The 23,107-nt window shown below is 38.3% G+C and overlaps 1 protein-coding gene across 10 annotated transcripts in view; it reads left to right on the forward strand.

The window, feature by feature from the left end:
- CTDSPL (CTD small phosphatase like) overlaps positions 1 to 21,973 on the forward strand; it is an 85,086-nt gene extending 63,113 nt beyond the window's left edge. For 6 of the 10 annotated variants that reach the window (XM_062621358.1, XM_062621357.1, XM_062621359.1 and 3 more), the window contains 5 exons: positions 18 to 119; positions 4,462 to 4,518; positions 11,507 to 11,599; positions 13,243 to 13,428; positions 15,537 to 19,628. In XM_062621358.1, the coding sequence (XP_062477342.1) occupies positions 18 to 119; positions 4,462 to 4,518; positions 11,507 to 11,599; positions 13,243 to 13,428; positions 15,537 to 15,662 (564 nt within the window). In that variant the 3' untranslated portion in view covers positions 15,663 to 19,628. Of the gene's footprint in view, positions 1 to 17; positions 120 to 4,461; positions 4,519 to 11,506; positions 11,600 to 13,242; positions 13,429 to 15,536 lie in introns of all 10 variants that reach the window. The other 4 variants (XM_062621362.1, XM_062621353.1, XM_062621354.1 and 1 more) reach the window with 1 other exon arrangement.
- Positions 21,974 to 23,107: the final 1,134 nt, after the last annotated feature.

A 23,107-nucleotide genomic window follows, 5' to 3' on the forward strand; every position in this document is an offset into this window, starting at 1 on the left:
TTTCTTTTTGTTTTTAGCCACCAGCTAAATACCTCCTGCCAGAACTGACAGCATCAGACTATGGGAAGAAGTGTGTGGTCATTGATTTAGATGAAACTTTAGTGCACAGTTCATTTAAGGTAAGAAAATTCAAAAGCGATCCCTTGCAACTTGAATCTGTCAGTGAATGTTGTAGGAACTGTTAAGCCTCTTAACACATTAACCGGTCTTACAGGCTCTCCTAGGATGCCTGGTAGTTCTCATTGTTATTTCTATGAATATTCATACTAATTTAGCTGTAAGGGAGTAACACAGACATTACTATATACTTGATTCTGAGAAAGTCACAGATTGCAGTAAGGCCTGGGATAGTTACACTCTATAGCTTTAAATGGTAACTGTTCCCCAAGAACCTGTATTGTAACAGGTACAAAATTTCCTGCTCTGAAAACACATTTTACTTTTGATGTTTAAATGTCATAGTCTAGGAGAACAAAAACTCAGCACAGTTTCATGCTGGGTAGATACACCTCAACCTAGTAGATTTTGACACCAGTGATTGCTGTGCACTGTTGCTGGAGAAGATTGCTTTCCCTTTCAGGCTGCTGTCCCTATGGCAGTAAGTGTTTTTTACGTATTTAGCTTTCACAACAGGAAAGCAATTAGCATTTAGCTGTTGCTGATGAGTCAGTCATCTTCTAGAAGCAACTTATATAATCTTTCAGATTTCAGCATGTGGTGGAAGTAGTGGTATTTTTCTATTGTTTAATTAAGGCTAAAATTAGAATAGGAGAATTCAGAAATACAAGTAACTTAAATTGGCTCAGAGTACTGATGGCATTTCTGATTAGCAAATGTCAAACATGATAAAGCATCTGCTAGTTTCATATTTTGAATTGAGAATTTATAAGAATCAGTAGTATATTTCGTTACTAGTAGCAAGCTCGAGTTACCACCACCTTCATTGTCTTCTAGTTTTGGTTGCACTCCATTTTTCACTGCTAGCATAAACTCAACATTTTAATCCTGCAATATTTAATTGCCAGCATTTAAATATGCAAACCATAATTCATGTTGTGGTTAGAATTTGGCTACAGCTTGTCTTTGTTGACTTAAAGAAGGCCTTATATGGAGATACTAGAACAAATATTTCTGTGCCTCAAACTGAAAGTAAGATTCTTCTCTATCTTTATTGTGACTGATTGTATAGAACAATTTGTGGTGGTATACATCAACCTCTTAACCTCACTTCCAGATCCTTGTCTTCTATACCAAGACTGAACTTGGACTAAAGAGTTTTTTTAGGGATACTAGAAACACAGCTGGTTTGGGAAGGGGAGGGACTGTGCTTTCCTAATGAAATAAGAGACAAAAAGTAGGGAAGGAAAGCTGAATTTGAAAGTCCACATTTATGTGAAAATAATGAAGTATTAGTCTTGGTGTTAGCTGAAGTATAAAAGTAAAAGTTGCTTTCTGAATTTTGTGGGTAACTTTGTACTGTAATTTTTCTGGGTTTTGAAACAAAATGAGATTCAATTTAGGTGGCTTTTAATTTCTCTTTTTTAACCATGTTAAAGAAGTACATGTTGAATGGTTGACATATAGTGTAAATCCTTTCTTGCAGGATTGAGGTTTGCCTTTATTGCAAAGTGCTTTTGTAACGGGCTCATTTTAACCATCCCATTTATTCAAATGATATTTAATGGGTATTTAAATGATGTTAAATAGATATTTAAGAAAAATCAAAAGATTGTTCTACTTAGTCTTGAACACTGAGTGATTTTTTGTGTTAGGGAAAAAAATGGTCCTTTTTTGTGTGAGTTAAACAGCATTAGGCAAATGTTGGAGTTTGTGCAGTATTAGAGTCTTAATGGCTACGATGGCATTATCTTAATGTGTGAAGTCCAGTAATGAGAGTATGTAAGAGAAAACCAAGTGTCAGAGGAAATAGCTTTAGTTGTTAGTGGCTGGCACTGTTGGTAATGCTGTTTGGATTTTGTTTCATAAAGGGAAATACTTCAGCTGAAGTAAGTCCTTTGTGGTCGTCAAAAAATGACAATGGATTTCTAGAAGAGAAGTGGTTTTAATACCTATATGCTCACTGCTCTGCCTTGAATAATCAATTTAGTTTTGCAGTTTCTTTCAGGTTTTCATAGGTTGGGGTTTGGTTTGGGTTTTTTGCCCTCCACGAGAATATGCCTGCTCTCCCAGGCAGGTCCCTACTTAAAAGCTGTAAAAGCGTACATCTATTTGTGATTTTTAGTACAAAAGGCTTTATTTAAAACACCTAATATTTTAAAATTCATAATTCTGTTATGAAATGGGCTTCATATTTCAAATGCAGAATTATTTTTTTCTTTGACGCAACCAGAGACTCAGAATATTTAAAGTGCTCTTTTATGAAAGCAGTAACATCTGAAGGAGGGTAATTCTTGTCTTTTTATGCCCCTGCATATTTGTGAAGCTTTAAGGAGGTACTGGTCTTTCATGTTAAGTGCATATTAAAGGAATAAAGTTTGGGGTGCTTTGGCAAGAGTAAAAAAGGAGTAGATAGTATAGTTATCATTCCCATCATAAAACAATAATAGAGGCAAAATTCATAATTTATTGAATCAAGGAGATGTAAACATGGTTTTGTATAAAATGAATCAAACCACATGCAAGTCTGGAATGTAGTCATATTCAAAACTGGCTGTGAAACACTTCGAGAACATTTAAAACTCTGAAGCTTTTTATTAAATAGAAACTGTTCTAACTGAAGATTTTCAATGGGAAATACATTGTCTTCTTTCACTCTTATCTCTGTGGTTCCCACTGTAGGCATGTACATGCTTCACGTGTGCAACCCCAGAAACCTTTATCCAGCAAATTGCTGCAGAGTTTTCTCCTGTCTTCCCATCATGAAGTCCAGAACTCCAGTCCATGCTCTCTTCTGTATGGCTTGTGCCAACAAGAAAGCTGCGTAGTACCTAAAGTACAAGTGGGGAAAGCAAATAGGTAGTTGAGAGTAGTTTGGTTAGTGTTAGAGTCTAAGGGCGAGTTTTATTTGTTAGCACAAAAGAAGTTGTCTAAACAGAATGTGGTTTTCTCCAACACCTGGTTGGTGTTGCTCCTGTTAACTTTCAACAAGTAGAAAGTTCATTAATAGCTGTAGTTTTATCAGTGGGCTTCAAAACCTTAGCAACTTGCAGTGACCTATTCTTTTTCTGTTGCTACAGAATGTTTATCTTGCTCGAGGGAGTCATGCATACATAAATTCTTCAAGTGTGTGCAAGTCTCTTCAAAGTATGCGCAGAACTGGCACCCACTTGAAAACTGGTGCCTGCCTCTGACAGTTCATTTGGGTTTCTTTCAAGATTCAAAACATTTCTGTGTACCTGTTCTGTGACTCTCAGAGATGATGCAGAGTATCTTCTGTCTGAGGGGCTTCATGTAGGTAACAGAAGGGAGCCTCCCCCTATCCTTTTTAGAAGCAGAAAGGAGGATATGTCTTGGAAGTAGCTTGATGTCAGCTAAATAAAAAAAATCTAGATTGTATCTGCGTGTGTTTGGGGAATTCTTTAGATCATACTAGTGCAGTGGTCATTGACAGAATGGTGTTTTCCAGCCTCAGCTGCTCTGGCAGTATGATTGCCAATACTGGTTGGTCAGGACAAGTAGATTCAGTGTACCTTCTCATTTGCCCTCTGACACAGCACTTGCAGATGTCAGATAAAGCATCTTCCTTCTTACCTTGCTACTGAGAGAGGGTGTTGCCTTCCATTGGAATTCTTACGGTCATTTTGTTTCTCTGCATTCTAAAGTAATTTTACTTGACCAATAGTTTTTCACAGCAAGTCTTAAGAAATAAGTTGTACTGAACAGAGTAGAAAAGTGGATTCAAGGACTTTGACAGACTGGACCTGCTCTTCCATTTTGAATTAAAAATGCAGTTTTACATGATTATTTTGATTAATAGAGCATGTTCTTGAGGGATTATGTCTTGAGAATCAGTTAACTATGCAGCTTAAGGCTTGTTATAGTTCCTGATTCAAATATAACCATTAGGTATTACTTTTATCACTGTCTTTACTTTGAATTAATTACTAATCGAAGTCCCAAAGTAAAATAAATGAAGCACATAGCTGAATTTCTTTGCAATCATCCACGCAGACCTGAGGAAAGAGTTAACACAAATAGATGTTTTTCCTGGTAAACACACTTGCTGGTAGAGTGGAAGCTATTCAAGCAGTAAAGTATATTACACTGTATGATGCCTCAAAATATGAGAGAAGAGGGAGGTTCAGTACTTGGTGAATACAGCTGTGTAAGGCTTCTGACTTGTGTGTGTAAAGGGTACACACACGGAGTGTATCTGTGTAATCGGTAATGCTTATTAACTTGTTCCTGAGAAGTAAGTACTCTTCTCTTTTACCCTCTCAAGGTTTTCCCTCTGATTATCTTGGTTTTAATGTTGATTTATTTCGTTGTCATTCTTTCTAGCCAATTAGCAATGCTGATTTCATCGTTCCTGTTGAAATTGATGGAACCATACATCAGGTAAGTGCCATTGTTCCTTTATCATTGTTCTAGTAGTGGTATTGTCCTCAGTGTCAAGGAGGATTATCTTTCTCTGTTTGCTGCTTTACATTCAATAGCTTGCCCTTTTCCGAAATACAAAAGCTGTGTACCCTGGAATGCCTGTCACCCAGACAGGCATCGCTGTTCGATCAGGTGTGTAGTTCTAACTACTAAACCTCAATTTTAACTTTTTCAGATTTCCAGAATATCTCTTTCAGGACTTTAATACTTGACTCTTCATCAGTTTTAAAACATTTTCAAACAGGAAATGATCGAAGGATAGGTTTTCAAACATTGGTGGGCCTAGGAAAAAACTACAAATACTGCATTTCTCATTCCCCCTACAGAGAAATGGGACATAAATCGGCTTTAGTGTCAGTCATATGATTCATGTAATTCATGTGGACAAAGCATTATAAAAGTATTAAGGAAGAACGTACATTTTGTAGGATTTTGTGTCAGTCTTTAAATTCCATCCCTTTTCTTCCTGTAAATAATTTTTAAGTTCCTCTGATAGGACTTTTGATACACTTCAGCATCTTTAAAAACTCTGCACAATATTGTGAAGAGAATAATTTTTGTCGTACTCTTTAAGAACTCCAGTTGAGACTCTGTGAAATGGTTTTCAGTAAATGCAAAACACCCGTAATTTGAAAATCAGTCGCCTTTGTGTATCATGGCTTGGTGTCTTTAATCAGTGTCATTTCTGAAAACTTTGAATGGTTTAAATTACAGTGCCATGCATTTTACTCTTCAGACAGACATTAAAGTTCTTGCTGGAGACTGGTTATACAGGTTAACGTGAAGCTGAGCCTTTCTGGTATATGAATCTTGCGAACTGTTTGAAACATCTTCTGTTGGTTGTTGTAGGTTACAGATAATGCGGTTACTAAGTTGCAAATCTGCATGTGATTTAATGGAGATTTTAAATATTTTTTAAAATGCTGGTTTTATAGGAATTACTTGGACAAATAAGTTCATATTTTGCTCTTGGAACAATTGATATATCATAAAGATAATTCATAATTTTGTTTGATTTCCTGTTAAGAAAACTGCCCATGTGTCACTCTTAAAATAATTACTAAATACCAGTCAGTGGACTGAAACATGTTTTAAAATGATAGCTGCTTTGACAGTTTTTACGCTGTGCCTCGTTTATGTAGAAAAAAATTGGTGTCTCGTGTACTTAAACCTGTAATGTTCACCAGGGCTGAATGCTTAAAACACATAAGTGATGTTTTGGGAGGTTTGTATTGTGATACTGTCGGTCCTCATTTGATGTGGGCTTTAGTTGTGATTGGTGCTGTAGTGCAAACATTTTCTCTCTTAAAACTGTCTAGAATGCTTTTGAAAGGGAATTAAATAGTTTGCCTAACAATTTTGAATGGCTTAGGGTTGTGATCATTCAGCTTGTCAAGATTATGTATTTGCATCTTGAAACAAAACCCAATAAAAAGACTATTTGGGCTTTACAGTCAAGCGCTTTAAAAGCCTGTTGCTTTTCCCTTCCCTACTGCAAACTTTTAGATTCTTCACCAAACATAATGCAGTTAGGCTCTCAAGATGCTGGCGGGGGGGGGGGGAATTAAAAATGGCCAAGGGGAGTGGATTTGTGCATACTCTAAACGTGAAGAGGAGGCAGGATGCTCTTGATGGAGAAGGCCAAGTGAAGTTAGTCTCTGACTGTGCTTTGCTGGAGACTTCCTATGTAATTTTCAAAGAAATTGCTGAATCACTTTGTCTTTCAAGTTTTAAATCACCAAAATGCGTGAATATCTTGGTTGCATCTGGGTGGTAGAAATGAAGTTAATTGTAAGGAATTTGTGATCTTTCAAATAAAGATAATTTATACAGTATGCAGAATAGGTGAAGTTTTGGATTCCTGTGTTTGTAATACCTCTGCAGGCTAAGTAATGTAGTGTCATCCAGCAGCCTTTTAGGGCTTTTTTAACTGTTGCAATCCAGAGGGCGAAAGTGGATGTTCTGGCTTAGGCTGATGTGCACTAACACAGGCCAGAGAGCTTTGACAGCTGGATCCCACTTGAAACCTGTAATTTCTTATTCACTTAGGGCATAAAAAACCCAATACTAACAATCTTTATCTGTCAGAATGTCATATGTATAATGCTTGTCCGTTTTCTTAAGCAGTTTATATACTCAAAAGGTTATTCACTGGCATTGGGAAATACTTCCACCTGTTTACAGTATCACAGGGTATGTGAAGTGTTGTGGGAGTGTGCTATTCATGGTGCGTATCCCTACCTGCTTTACCAGTAAGCCTGGTATCTTACCAAGCAGGAGATTGCTTGACAGAGTGTTGTGGTTACTTGAACTCTGCCTCAGACAGAACCCCATGGAAAACAAATGTAGAACACCATTTCAGAAGTGCCCATTGAGAAAGAAATCTGAAATTAGATGAGATTCTTCAGATCTTCTATACCAAAAATAGAAGTCATAGCAAAATCAGTTGCTGTATGCTTGAAAGAGTTCTGAGAAGACTGATTTATATAATGACTTTAGTTATGGTAAATATTGTCATTTTTTGTTGTACAGCAGAGGCATTCAAAGGGCTATCTTTAGTCTGGAGAGCTTATTTTCCCTTATATCATTTGTAATCCATAGGTCAGAGAGACTCTTGTTCTTCTGTAAGGGGGACAATTGAAATCATTGTCTTAAAGGGTGCTTGGATAAACCAGCTTCCCTACATTAAAAAATACTTTTGAGAACACCCCTTGTGTCTCTCCCATCTTTCTTTCTCTAGCTTAATTTACCTTGTCTTTAGAAATTATTTGTCATTTTATTTTACAAGGAAATAACTCGTGTGGTGGCACCTCTCGTCTGTTACGGGGCTTCAGATGCCTGCAGAGACTGTGCCTGTCTACCTGCCTGCAGGGCAGCTAAAGTTACAGGAGATGAATCCCACACTTTGTGTTGGAAATGATGGCACAGATACAAAAGGGCATTTCTAATGCAAGCTGACACTCCTCTGGCCAGTTCTGTCATTTCTCTTTGGGTTCTCTAAATAAAAGGAAATCAGAGCTGGTCCCCTGCTCAACCAAACTGTAAGTGAGAAACTGTGGGAAATCCAGTGAAATGTGTTGCAACTGAGAGTGCTCTTTAGAGGAAAGGGTGAAAGCAGTGGCTGGAGGGTGAGGGGTGGCTGAGGGTGAAAGCAGTGGCTGGAGAAAGATATTTAACCTGTTTGGCACCCTTGACATAACTTCTGTGAGAACACAGCCTCTCTTTTGCAGCATGCTTCCCATTTAACAAGTGCAGAGTAATCACGACCCCAGATTAGAAACCATGTGTTAAATATAGCATTAATCTGTAAGGAGTAGAGATTTGTGGAGTGTGGTTGTCCTTTGTCTTTTGTCCAAATTCACTTGCAGTGCCTTTGTCTCTTGCTGTTGGTGACAAAGAGTGAAGAGGGCAGCCTGGAAGAGTTTGATTTGGTGTTATGTGGAATTTCATTCTTGACTCTAATTTGTTTACTGAGTAAAACTAAGTTTTATGGTTTTGGTGCTTGCCTTTTTTTTTTTTAATGGGTTTTTTGTTGTTTTTTTTTAATTAACAATTTCCTATTTTCAGTTGTTGAAAGTTAAATGTTTGGCATGTATACTTTGGATGTAATGTACAAAATGTTTTTTATTGGTGGGGGAAAACACTGTTCAAATAATGAACTTCCTTTCTATAAAGGACAGAATTTGTTGATTTTCTTACAGAAGGCTGTGGCCTGGTTCAAGTAATCCAGGATAGGCTGTATCCATTCTAGCTGGCCTATTCTTGGTTACTTGCACTGGGAGGCAACCAAAACTGTGGGAACCAGAAAGACAAGGCTCAAGGATGTGTTAATTTCAGCTCACTGTTAAGAAGATCACCCAGCCCACAAAACGGGAGAGTCCAGGAGCTTGAGTTGTCATTGGCAGATTTCTTTGTCGTTATTGAAGATTTTGTTATCGTAAAGCTGGTTTCAAAAGGCAATTCCTTGTGTCCTAATTAATTGATTAAAATCAAGCTGGGTTTCTCTTTTTGTTTTACAAATACAGTCTCTTTCGGTTAAGACTGCTTTGAGGTATAGAAAACGTATGTGGAAATACCAAATGCTTGAAAACAATTAAAGTAATTACTTGTGCTCTGCCATTAGCATCTCTAAGTACAGAATCCTGTGAAAACATGCCTAGTGCCTGATTGGTGCCTGCACTTTAAGAGCAGGGTTTATTTTAAATCTATTTTTAAAAAAGATTGTATTCCTCTAAACTCTTACTGTGATAAGGAAGACATTAGTGAGCGTACAATACAGGAAAAACTGGAGTTGGGTTTTTTTTTTAATACCCTGAAGACAGTATATAAATCTCAGAAAAATGCCAGGAGCCAGTTAGTCTAGAGACTTAAACTGAAGACATCAGGCAACGGAGGAAAAAGCCAAGCCACAAATAACCATGCAGCATTGAGATTCAGGTCCAGCCACTGACAAAGTAAAGGGGAAAAAATTCCAAGTGAGGAGGAAGAGGAGAAAAGAGCTGCACTGTCAGCTGAAGAAAGCTTTCTATGTGAAGTAAGCCAAAGAGATTTTGTAGCCCAGGATACCAGTACACTTGCAGTTGCTTCCAGGGTCTAAGTAGGACTTCTCAAAAAAACTTCAAGGAAAATAAAGGAGAATAACCAGAGTATTAAGATCTGTTGTTCTGGAAAAAAGCCTGCAAATATTTGCATTTATAAGCCTATATAAGCCTGCTCCTGTCTGCAAGCCTGTGGTTAAGGAGCTCTTGGTTTGTTGCTACTGGGTTGATATACTATATGCTCTCCTTATGGGGGAGGTGAGTTATGTTGCAAGCAGCAAAGTTCATATCCTTGGTTTGGAGTTTGTAATTACATTCCAAGTGGAAATACTTCACTGACAGAGGCATAGATAGGGATAGAGAGAAAAGAGGAGGCTTCTTTTGCTGTGGCTGTAAACACTAAGGTTTTAGAAGGGAAATTAATATTAAACTCCAGCACTTACTGTCCAAGACTGACTTTTAAGACTCTGAGTGTCCCTTTTGTTCCCTAAAAAATAAGTATAAGGATATCATTTAAGGCTGAAGACTTAAGTACTTCATTAGCAGCTGTTGGGTTATGTAGCAGCTTGCATCCTGCTATCTTTCCTCTTATAACTGGCAGATGGGATAGTCTCTTTCCTAAATACCCAAATGCAGAGGGACTGCAATTGTCTTTCTACCCGTGTCTTTAAATTGAAGATGTAATTTGGAAAGGAAATGCTAGAGAGTAACTTTATGTAGTAAGATTTAAGTGAAAAATTAATTGCATTGTTGTAGGAGAGGAAATTACTTGGTTTATGCCTAGTGAAATAACAGGAAAGTGCTGTAATTGAAAAGAGAGTGGAGTTGGAGTACATTTGTTAACTGTCTTTAATTGATAACATGTCACAATTATTTGATTGGTTAGGTGCTACGGTTGTTTAAAAAATACAAAATAAATCTTGGGTTATAAATTACCTGTATCAAAGTCTGAATGTATTGTTTGAATTTGAGGGGCCAGAAATACTTCGCAGAAATAAACTTGAAGCAGATAAAGTCTTCATGCTGTGAGCTGTATGCTACATAAAGTGGAAAAGTAATTAACATTTCTGCTTCCGTCATGAAGGTACAGCTCTATCATAGATGCTTTTAATAAAACTTTGCTCTCAGAATGAGGTTTTCAGTTTCAATTTTGCAACTTTCTTCTTCTGCTAAAGGCTTTTATTGTTGCATTTCAGTTCAAGCCGGCATTTCCGTATTTTTCTCCTTCAGGGTTTTTCTCTGGGTCCCTGCTGGTTTTTACCTCTTTATTAATACGAATCTAGTAAAACACATACAACTAATCTAATTCTACATATGAAAGAAAGAAATTCATGGAATTGCATCAGTCTTCAGTTCTTCCTGAAGTCAGTTCTATGCCAGGCTTCTCCACTTGAAATTTGTATTATTAAGGATTACTTGCCAAACAGAGAAGTTAAAATGCGGCTGGTGTTCTCTCAAACTTTTAATACAACTGCAACAGCATATATAAATACTATTCAAGCAGACTTCCCTCTTCAGCTTCCACTATATTGTGACCTATTCCTAAGCTTTCTGAGCAGCAGATACCTTACCTTGGTATTTTCTGTGAACACAAATGATCCTGCTTGCTCTAAGAAGAGAGGCAGGGAGGCTTTAAAATCTGTTAATCATGTTGTTGAAAGTAGGCAGCCAAAAGCTGCCCGTTTGGTTGTCAATGCAGAAAGGCAATGTAGTGTTGCTGAAACCAAGCTGTTCCAGAGGGGAGAGATCCTGAGTATTGCCACCTTTCTGGCAAGGTCACAGTAGAAGATGCTGTAGACGTTTGCCACCAAGTTTTGAAAGCAGCATTTGCTAGAAGTTCTGCATGGTGCTATGAAGGTTTTTGATGAAACCTCTCTGCAGAGCTGGTAACTGTGTAGTGAGATACGGTGTTTGGCACCTGGAATGAGCAAAAAAAAAAGGAAGAATTAGTCACAGGAAGAAAACTGTTCCCTATTGTGCAGTTCCTGTCCTCATAGAAGTTTCATCTGATTTATTCCTTTTGTAAAGCTCTACAGGACTGAAGACACCAGCACTAAATTCATTTTGGTTGAGGGATCTGAATCCTTGTTTTTTGAGAAGCCCTACTGTCACTCTTTGCCTTTAATGAGATTTTTCAAGAAGCATCACTCCAGATGATGCACAGTATTTGCAATCGCATAATCAGCATGGGTCTTGGCAGCCCATGCATTCAAATTTCTCATTATTGGATGTCTACTTTTATCTTAAATACTTTTTTTTTCTTTTCAGCATTTCATTTGAACTGCTTCCATGTTGACTTTTGTTTCTTCGAGCGTTTGGATTATAGGAGTGTATTGTTTTGATTATTTTCTCTTTTCTTTCCTTTTACCGTAAGGACCATTTGACCTAAATAGTCGTTATCATTCCAGGTTTATGTATTGAAACGACCACATGTGGATGAGTTTCTTCAGAGGATGGGAGAGCTCTTTGAATGTGTACTCTTCACAGCCAGCCTAGCCAAGGTTTGTTCTGCTCTTCATCTCGTTAGCCCATTCGGTGCTGGTCAGCAGACTTCTGGTTGGGGTTTCTATGGATAATTATTACCACAATTGGTACTATCTTAATTTTTCCCCTTCTTTTCTGCTTCTTTGTCTGACAGTGTGTACTTTGTCTGCTAGTGTGTGGGTAAGTGTTTCCATGGTAACCCCATCACATATGGGCTTGTCTCATAATGTAGCCTCCATGCATTGCTCATAATGCCAATATGAAAGGCTTACACAAGTTACCATGGTTATAGGAGAAATTAGAACAAATAGCGTGCGAGTAAAGCACTGTATTAAAGGTGGGCATGAAATATAAAACACACTGTATTTAATGCTATCTACATGATCAACCAGTGATTCAGAAGTTCACTGCATCTGAAAATTGGAACATGTTTTTGTTCTGTCAAGGTGCAGTTGCAATCTGGAGTTAGAAAATTAGACATTTTGCAAAGCTTGAATCATCAACACGAATATTTTGTGCCCTCTGGTCTCCAGTAGCAGTAGTACCTCATAGGTAGTTTTGTGGTAGACATGTCCGTAGTAGACATCTTAAATTCTTCACTTCTTTCAGTGTGTTCTATTTGTGGTGTCTTGTTTGTAAAATTACATTGCTTATTTCTAAATAATACTGTAACATAGGAAGCTTTCACTTCAACCTAGTGTAGAGATGGTGGAAGGGGACAGGCCCCTGTTTGATCTGCTTTAGTGCCCTCTTATCAGAGAATTCTTCCCTGCAATCTGTTTACCGTGTTCTGTTCAGTCACATTGTGAAAATCCTAAAAAAGGGAACAGTTTCATACTGCAGTTACATGTCTGGCAGTTTTCATAGTCAAGAAAGATGATTGATTTTGACATCAGTTTTGTTTCTCAGTTTAAAATATAGGAAAGTGGTAACTCCTATCCTGCAAAAATAAGTTACAACTACTGTTTTCAAGTACATGGTTATTTCCTGTTCCAGTTTATTTGGGTATTTTTCTTTGGGCAGTTTATATCAATTGTTGGATTTGAAGCTGTGCCTCACTCAAAGTATCATCTTACATATAAAATGAGAATTTCCAACTATTGTACATGACTGTTTTTCCGAAGAATATCTTTGTCTGATCTTTTATGGCCCAGTTATGCAGTTTGGTGATCTTAAGATTCTTACTGACTCAGTCGCTCCAAGGGTATTATTTGCTAAAGCTACATCAAGCTGAGATGCATTCATTGCAGTTTGTCTTCAGAGGCACGTAGAAGTGAATTGATTCTGGAAATGGCTTCATATAATTTTTCTTTTAGCGTTGGCTGATTTTATGGTAATGATAAGCAAGATCTCTGGATCCATCAACTTCTAGGTAACTCCTAGCATAACTGTAAGTTGGCTGTAAGAACAAAACCCAATTGATAAATCACAGAAAGCATTAGAGTGCAAGTTAGCCTTCCACAGAAAGATAACAATCCTGCTTTTGCATTCTGTCTCAATCACTTCAGATTTGCAGGCATGTAAGTTAATTAACAAGGAGCAGGGAAGAAATTGAAGAAAGAACATTTTATCTGAAATTGTGTCCCTTCTTTTGTATAGTTCTGTACATTAGCCTTATCTGCACATTGCTAACTTCATGTTTCTAACTTCTGTTTTTAAGTATGCAGACCCAGTAGCTGACTTACTGGATCGCTGGGGTGTGTTCAGGGCAAGGCTCTTTAGAGAATCCTGTGTTTTTCACCGAGGAAATTATGTGAAGGATCTGAGTCGACTGGGACGTGAGCTGAGTAAAGTTATTATAGTAGATAATTCCCCTGCATCTTACATCTTCCATCCTGAAAATGCAGTAAGTATTCTTACTATTCGAGGTGCTCAAGTGTTACTTTATCTTTCTCATCCTTGCCCAGACTTCCTGATTCAGAAAATAGTCTTTCAGAACGCTAACATGTATTAGTTTCTGTATTTTCTTAGACTGCAGGTAGGTTCTGTGTTCACTGCCAAGTGGTAAAGGACTAAGGCAAACTGATCTTGACAGTGTGTCATAATCGTGACTATTTGTCTGCTTTCAGTTTTAGCTATTGGTCTGAAGTCAGTTTTTAGAAATACCAAGCAGTGTAGAACCTGAAAAACTAAAGTAGCTCTAAAAAGCAAAGCTGTCCTCCAGCATTATCTTTTGTTCTTTGGAATGGTGATTTCAGAAAGAATAGCTTTTGGTACTTCATCTTTTTTCATTATGTGAAAGAAAACATTTTATTAGACAAGATAATTAATGCTTTACTGGTTACTGTCTGAGTTCTGCATTCATAGCTAAGGGGAATTAAAAAATCAAGATCCTATTGTGGTGTTATGCTTCTCTTTTAAGTATTTTTGTGATAAGTCGCTTCATGATTAGAAATGTTAGTCAACAAGTTCATCAAGTTTTAGGAATAAGGATAAAAGGCAAGCAGCAGTACTTCAAGGGAGAATAATTTGGAGCCATGCACATTTTAGCTGTGTTTCGTATCAGCTCCAGAAGCTGTGGTGGAATGGTCTGGCACTTGTTCCATCCATTGCTCCAGTCAGTACAGATGTTCACATCTGTTTTGTAGCTGCCAGCATAGCAAGCTGGAACTCCCCTTAGATCTACTGACTTTTAAACAACCAGGTTGTGCAGTGTTTTCTTTGATGTTTCTAGGCTGCCTTTTCTGTGAACTGTTAAAATTAATGTAGGAAATTCTTACCAGGAACACCATTTTGCATGGTCCTGCCACTCTGGGATAGCTTTTTTATTTTTAACACGAGCTATTTATCTTGCAGCAGTCAGTTTTTAAGATCATATCCTAATACTGTGGTGCCCTAAGTGATCAGGTGAAAACATTTTTCTGGTTGGTGCCACACATGGCTTAAAGTTGCTATTTATAATAACCAGGAGCTGTAGCTGTAATTTATGTGCATGCTTAAAATTAAAAACCTGATCCAGATCATCACTTGCCATCTCAGAATTCAGTGCCAGGAAAGTAATGAGCTGTAGAAATTTGGGAGATGAAATTAAAGGCCTTTTCAGAGTGATTCAATCACGTATAGAAAAGTGCTGCTAGCTAACCGATGTTCGAGTCTCTGCAGAAACCAGAGAGCTTGTAGCAAGATCCAAGATAGTCTTTAAAAGACCTCAGTATACTTCCATAGTAAAGATACACAGAACTCCTTCCCTAAATCCAGCCCACATATTTAAGAAGTGTTATTATGTGCGTATTTTTCTGAACTGACTTGCAAGGTCTTATATTTTAATCGAGAACTGTTCTGTACTCACTGTTTAAATATTTCCTCTGCAACGTCATGCCAGAAGGGGTTGCTGCTGCATGCCTATGTTTAGTGACTCACACTGATAATACTTAGACAGGAAAAAAAGACTTGCCTGTAAATAGTGTCACTACAGCTTTGTAACCTATATCTTCCTTCTGGTTTATTGTGAATAGAGTATCAAGGCTGCTGAGCAAATTCAGCTGTCCAGTGTTGGGTAATGTAGGTTATCTGGACATACAGAAGGTCAGCTGTATGTCAGTTGTTCTACAGTTTGATTTGGAAGGTCAGCTATTTTACAGTTTGATTTGGTGGACTTACTAATTAGATATCCCTGTGAGGGTGATGAGGCCCTGGCACAGGTTGCCCAGAGAAGCTGTGGTTGCTCCATCCCTGGCAGTTTTCAAGGCCAGGTTGGATGGGGCTTGGAGCAACCTGGTCTGGTAGAAGGTGTCCCTGGCCATGGCAAGCGGGTTGGAACTAGATGATCTCTAAGGTCCCTTCCAACCCCAGACAATCCTGTGGCTTGAACCTGGTGCTTGGCTTGAATGCTAATGACCAGCACTTCACCTTACTGTAATGGCAGTGAGTATTACAGGGCACCTACATAGGCAAAAGTCATGTGTTCTTCATATCATGAAGTCATCTTAGTATTTGCTGGTTGCTTTGTTTCAGGTGCCTGTGCAGTCCTGGTTTGATGACATGACAGACACAGAGCTGCTAGATCTTATTCCTTTCTTTGAAGGACTAAGCAAAGAGGAAGAAGTTTACAGTATGCTTCATAAACTCTGCAACAGGTAGCCCTTAACTTTGACTGACTTCTGCTACTAGCAGATAGAGGCTGTCTCCATCTTTTTCAGCTCTTTCAAATGTAAGCTTTGGGGAGGTCACCCCTGTCAGAAGTGCTACTCTTGATCTTCCTGTTACATTGGACACGAAGGACAATCATGAGTGATGCTGTTAAGCCTTCAGAAGCCTGACTCCTAAGGTCATGTGTTCAGACTACTTTTTTAAAGGAAAAAAAAAAAAAGAAAAAAAGAAGCTATTTTAAATGGGACTCTTTTAATGAATTTCATAAATGGACATCTTTTACTGGATCAGCTTTTCTTAAAACATGCCAAAAAAGAAGCTTGTATTTCAGCAGTTGAATTTCTCTCCCTTTCTTCCCCTCCCACTATGCAGACAATTTTACCCCCCTGCTTAGAGCAGTTGACCTGACTCTGAATTTTTTCTTACAGAATGAAGTGCCTTTTTGAATGTTATTTTAAGATAAAAATTCATTTTTGTATAAGACGTATTTCCAGACATCTTTTAGTCTTGTATTGTCTAAATGCTTTAAAAGGAAAAAGGAAAAATTTTATAGAGCACTGTAATATATAACAAAGGAAAAAGTTGAAACAAAGATGCTGGGTTCCTGTCTCCACGATGACATTAAGTTGTATTACATTTTGTCATGCTCAGAAGGTTTCAGCGTTTGTGGGAGGGATGATCTTGGTTAATTACATGGTGGTTTCACTGATGATTTTGGGCACAGTTTTGAACATATCTGCAGTTGTTTGAGTATTAGGGAATAATGGAATTGAGAAAATAAGGTGGCTAATAGATCTAAAGCACCCTTTATTCTAGACAGATGAAATTCTGTTGTCTCTGCTTACGCACAACTGCCATGCCTCTCGTTTTTTGGAAAACCATTATCTTGGGAGAATGGGGAGGAGATCTATTTATTAGTTTTAAGATTCTTTTCTTAAAAAAAAACACAAAAAAAATCTGGGTAAGCTGGATCTGTATTGAGCTATTTTGAGTACTTTTTTCTTTTAATTGCTGCTACTGTATACTCACCAAATGGAGTTGACCATCGGCTGTTAAACTGTTTTTGCCACTGTGCCTGTGCTATGAAACATTTTCCGTAAGCTGCAGACTTGGGCAATAAATAAAATACAGGCTTCATAACCCACCCCAATGTATTAATCCTATGGTATCCGATATACCAGAAAATTCAGTTAAAGGTGACCTGTAAAAGATTCTGGTTTTTTTAGGGATTTTTTTTTCAGTTGGGATGAAGCCCTCTCTTTCTTTGGTATATAAAATTGCAAAAAGCATTTTTCCCACATCTCTGATTCATATTCTTCTTCCCCAAGGTGTATGGTGCAGATCAGTAGCTTTATTGAGTCTTGCTAAAAGGGCAGAAGTTGCTAGCCTGGACTAAAACCAGTCCTCTGGCTTTGTGGTTGAGTAAGTCTCATCTCTGAATCTGAGAGCCTGCTTAGCATCTTCTGTAGTGTCATAGATCCCTTTCAGAAGAATAACCTTCAAATATTTTATGCCTTTGAAGAACAAGGCGTGCCTTTTTTTTTTTTAATCCCACTTACCAGTGTCACCTTTTAATTATTGTACGCACCAGAAATCTGCAAACATAAAAATTACAGCTATGTTTGGCCAGTGTCTGAGAAAACTAAGTGGTGTAATTGGTGCTTCTAATTAGCCTTGTGCTAAATACTGAATAGTAGATCCCCCTTTGCCTTTTCTGTTTTTCTCAAAATGTCTTGACGACTTGGAAAAACATTTTTGTGATGGACTTGGAATTATCATCCTTGTCTAAAACATTGGTGAAGCAGCTTAACAAATTCCTTCATAGAAGGGCAGGCCAGCCTACACAGGCAGTGAGTAGGTTGTCTTAGGTGCAGTATAAAACCGAAAGATGACTTTGGCCCCTTGCAGGGCAGCTGTGCACCAGCTGCACACTGTGTCTGGTAGCGAGGGGTGTTAGAGGCAGTCCCATGACGCTCGTGAGTCTGTACGGCATTACCGTTTTGTTTTCTTACCAGTTGGCGTTACCTTAGTACTGTATAGTTCTGTGCCACAACAAAAGACAAAACTGTCACATTAAAAAAGTACATTGATAAAAAATGAAAAAGAAAAAAGGACGTATGGATTCTGGTTAGTCCATTAACGTTTACTTTCAGTTTAAGATTGTTTAATTTTGTATTTGACTTCAGAGTAATGAAACTCTAAGCTGCCAAAAAGTTGTTCTCTGAGCAGTATTTTCAACTGTGTTTGTAGCTTCTAGGCTTCAAATACAGTTTGCAGGGAAGTATTCAGGTTGTAGTTAGTTGTGCAGGTATGATAGGAATGGCTGAAAAAATTCAAAGATTTCTCACTAGCATTAGACCAAACAATCTTGCAATTAGACAATAAATAACCCCACCGAGACATTACCATGTAACGGTTGTGACCTGTTGTATGTGAGACAAACCATGTCATTAGTTTGCATTTATGAAAGCAGCGATTTCATGAACCAGTTGCCTTAAGTCTGTGAATGAATGTTGATTATTAAAGTGTCTTGTATTGTTTTAAAATCCACATATAATGGGCAACTGAACTTCTGCACCAGCTTCTGTAGGAACGGTTCTGATGGTGTTCTCTACTTGTTCTGTAATGTTTGTTTGGGCTCTTGAAATTGAATTTCAAAAAACAAATTTATTTTAACTTAAAACGACATTTGGTGATAATGTAAAGGAAAAAACTTAGCAACAGTTTTGATCTCTGCTAGTGTTTTAAGAGTATTTTCTGTAACTTCTGACGAAAAATATTGGTGTTTTAACTCACTCCCATTGAAGTAAAACTTGGAGTGCTCTGCAGTCAGGTTTGAACTTCCCTGGGTTATCAAATTTGGCCAAAGGGATCAAACTGCCGTAGTGGTTTATTTTGACACTATCATCATACTTGAAATTTCAAGTGTTAAGTTTGCGTGACTATACATACGCTATATAGTTAGAGTTTCTAGATTTTAACAAAGCAATATAGTTCTGTCCATAAAGTCAGAAAATGAGTGGAATGTTTGTAAAATTTGCAATACGGGTATTTGATTGTATTTTAAATAGGAAAAAAATACTTGTTTCCTAAAGCTCTTGCATATTTTGAAGTGCAGTTAATGCATGCAGGTCACCAGGGCTGTTATAAACCCTGGGTTTCAATTTTTATTTCTGGATATTATAGAAGTGTTAAGATGTCCTTTCCAGTTGGTCATTCTGTTCAGCTAAAGAAACAACGCTGCCTGGCCTGAAGTTCTGTTGTCCTTTTTATGTTGGGTTAAAAAAGGTTTTTTGCCTGTATAGGTATTTTTAACTTAAACTGTAAGGCAGAATGCCTTAGATTCTTGAAATTCAACTGAAGTGTTATGATTAAATTGCCATTTGTAAACTAGGGCTGTGCACAGAATACTTGTTAACCACCAGGAAGCGTGGCAGGTTTTGAATGGAGAAGCGTAGCAAATGTACAATGTTGCTGTGTTCCTTTAGGTAGCTTTGGAAGAATAATTTGTCTGTTTGTTTTGCCCTTCAATCTTTTCTTTGAACAGCAAAGCTATACATGGAAGAAACTCAACACCTGAAGACATTTGGTTATCAATGTATGCAATCACTTTATCACAGCATGATTTTGATTAGACTGGTTGGGGACAATAAAGTATCTAAATGACAGTGGTGTGTACGGATGTTGCAGCTTTTGAAATTTCAGTGTAAAAAAAAATCTGTAGCTATATAATTTGCAAACACATAATCTTATGTTTTACAGATTCTTTTTAAACTAATAAAACACAGTACTGCACAGCCCTATTTGTAAAACAAAACCAAGTTTGTGCCTCTGATTTCCAAGGTGCTGTGATGTTGTTATGCCTTTGTGGGGTGAGGAGGGCAGGTGAGACTTGCGTGGAGCAATTGCTTAAAAATCTCTGGGCTAACTATGCAAAACCAGCTGTCAGTTTTCTGTTTCACATTATATTGTAAAATCCCAGCTGATTTCTTTTTTTCTCTTCATTCTTGTTAATGCTTTATTGGGAACTTCTTAATAGAGGAGTAAGCAATGGAAATGTTTCTTTTTTTCTCTTTTTTTTTTCTTTTTTTTCTTTTTTGTTCCTAATAATGGAGCCGTTTACACGTTAATGCAATGAACAATCCAGCAATACTTGAGAAACACTACAGACAGCATATGAGTGTTTTCAGGAAAGAGAAGTGTTGTCAATCAGGTATTGAATGGTTTCTTTACTGTCACAAATAAAAAAATTTAACAATATAGTTACTTGTGCATGTAATACTTCTCTGGGAAAAAGAGTTTCTGCACTTCTCCTTCCATAATAGGCACTGCCCTAATTTGAGAGGAACTTTATTCCTGCTGATGCACATCCACTTTAGATAGTAAAATCACCCATTTCTCTTCCACTCTCTTCCCCCTCTCCTCTTTTTAAGTCATGTATATGACTCCTTATTGAATGTCCTGGCACCTGCTTGTGCAAACAGAGCTGGTGAACTACTGATGAACTCGGCTAAATAAATTGGTGGTGACTCTTGCACACGTTCCAGCTATTTAGATCTCTTGGATGAGATCATACAATAATTTTTTCAAGTCTCAAAGCTGTGTGACTTCTTTTGAAGGGCTTCTTCAGCTTCTTGAATAGCTGTTCTTAACATCAGTGCCATACCCAAGTGAATATCTGAATAAAACACTTTATTTGGTTGGATAGTCTATTTTGGGATTTTTTTATCTGACACAGTAAGACTTAGACAGAGCCCTCCTTTCTAGGAAAAGGCACATATTATTAATGCTTTATGAGCAGTAAACCTCAGGCCTGTTAGAATAAGCAGCTGGATCAAGATAGCACATTAGTTGCAATTAAAAATAGTAGTTATCTATTTCTGTGATCAGTTGGAATGACCTAGACTGCCTTTATTTTGTACTGGTGGGTTGGATTCTTTGATTATTTTTAGTTGTATTTTTTTAATTATTATGATTTAATTTTGCCAATCTCCTTAGCTGCTACTTAGGATAAAAATGCCTTTCTTTCACTCAGTAAACAAGTATTCAAAATTCATAAAACAGCTCATTTATAGTGGTGAGAAAGATACTGTTGTCCTGACTGATGGAAACTAAGTGTCTGCAGAATTCAGAATACTCTGTACATGTATATGCCTTCCAGTACTTTTTCCCCTTCCTTTTTATTGTGTTCTGACTCAGAAGGAAGCCAACTGCTCTAATTCCCTGCAAGATGGGATAGGGCTCTTCCAGGTGGGCTGCAGCTCCAGGGGATCCTGCAGTCTCCAGCAGTTTTCTTGGCAAGCGACTTCTGTGATGCGGACTTCCTACCAACTCAGCTATGCTGGCAGGAGACCAGGGCTCTTTGGTTGGTTCTGCTGGAGCTACTGGAAAATAAATGATCTTTGGGTAGTATATTGGTTGGGACAGGTTGGCAAACCCAGACTTGGAAAAGTTCCAAGGAGTGTTTTGTTTAAAGCCTCCTCAAGTGTGATTCCAGAGGGATCCTGCTGAGGAGCAGGTTGTCATGTATCTGCCCGCTGCCGTGTTAATCAGTGATGCTGAAGCACAGAGCATACACTAACATCTTGGACTTCATAGAGGTCAGTTTCTGTCAGTAAAGCAGGTCTGCATCTGCAGTTACACACCTTCCCAAACAGCAACTGAAAAAGGTTAGATTGGTCATTGCTAAAGTCTGCAGCAAACTGAATTTTTTGAGGTGGTGGCTGTGTCAGCTTAGCTGTATCCTCCAGACCTTGGTGGACCCTATGCTGTAATTGTGCCTCTGCCACTCTTATGTGTGCAACCAGCATTGCTTAATTTTGTAACTGCCTTTTAATTTACTGCTGTAGACACACATTTGGTTGGGATGCTAATTGCAGGAGAATGTTGGATGAAGAAACGAAACACAGCTGGCCCCCTCAGCCTTGGCCATCATCTCAGGCTAGACTCCAGCAAGGATAAGGCTGTTGCTACTTGAAGATGAACAGAGGAGTCACCGCTGAGCCAGAAACTTGTCACCCCCTCTGAGAACCACTGTTCTTCTAGATCACGAGGGATGATGGTTTTGTTCATACAAATGCAGTGTGCACCACCTGTGAATACCCACCACTTCAGTACATGTTGCCCTTGGAGAGTCTGAGGGTTGTTGGAGTTACCGGCTTGACAGTGGGTTGTTTTCTTTGTCACATTTTAATGAGCTTCTGTGATGAAAACCAAATTCCTTTACGGTGTAGCTTTGTGATTTCTCTTTTTTTCAAGCTTTGATTCAGTTTGACAATAAACTATCTGTGTTATTTTTTTTTCATCCTCTTCATGTCTGATAATGCATATAGTTGAGGTCCACTCCTAGAAATCCCCTTCTCCCTCCACATGTCATTCTTCATGGGGGAAATACTGGGGAGGGATGGGGGTTTATGGGTGGAAGCAGAGACTTCATAGGATCATAGCAGATCCTGGATTCTGGGAGGGCATAAGGCAGCAGAAGAAAACATGATGCTGGGGTTCCAGGTACAACCCTGGTGTAGTTCTTGTGTGCAGCACCCCTCATACTGCACTCGGGGCACCCCCTAAAGCCAGCAGTGGTTTCCTCATGTCCACCCCTGGTTTGCATAGATTACTGGGGCTTAGAGCAGATCAGGAGGCGCGTTGCTGCTTTTTCTTCCAGGCTGCAGTGGCATCTCTCTGTGCCTGTTGTGAGTGCATCCATCCGTGGTGGTTTTGAGCAGGTGACCTGACACTGGTCTTGTGTTAACCAGTGACGACCAGTCTGCAGTCAAATAACATTTATACCTGGAGTGAACTCGGGGAGCTGCCTTTTACTTGAGTTGGATTTTCTCAAGGTGACCAAGTGAAGCTGCATTTCATCTGGTATATGTCCCTTGAGTTATGCCCTCACATAGTAAGTAGCGTGTGAGTATCATGCTGAAGGAGTCTGGTGTAAGTTAAGCACTTGCTAGCAAGTTACCCCACAGAGTACAAAAGCCTGACATATCTTTGTGTGGTTTTGAATAGGAAAATAATTTTACAAATGTTTTTTTAGGATTTTTTTTTCTGATTCCATAATCACCTGGTTGCTGTATATCATACTGTGAGACACTGGGAACTGTAGATACATGCATGTATTTTTATGCACCTGAATTCTGGGCATAATACCTGGTGTCATGGACCATTTTGTTCCTTAATGAACAAACGCATTTATGAGGGGAGGGAGATTTTTGTGGAGACCCGAGCCCATTTCTAGCTTACCAGGGCCTAGTGCTGCGTTAAGAGTAGGGCTAAGACTAAGCACGTACGGGTCCTGCCTTTGGCTCTGTGTCACAGGGCTTTGTACCTACCTGTCTGACCCTGTGTTTTCCTTTTAATGTTTTCTTTAAATACTGGAGCTTTGATCTTCCCTGAGTCCTCTGTAACACTTCTTAGGAATTTGGTTAAGGCAG

The sequence above is a fragment of the Pezoporus occidentalis genome, unplaced genomic scaffold, assembly GCF_034315485.1.
Source record: "Pezoporus occidentalis ecotype Australia unplaced genomic scaffold, CSIRO_AGI_Poc_V1 ctg23, whole genome shotgun sequence".
NCBI classification, from domain to species: domain Eukaryota; kingdom Metazoa; phylum Chordata; class Aves; order Psittaciformes; family Psittacidae; genus Pezoporus; species Pezoporus occidentalis.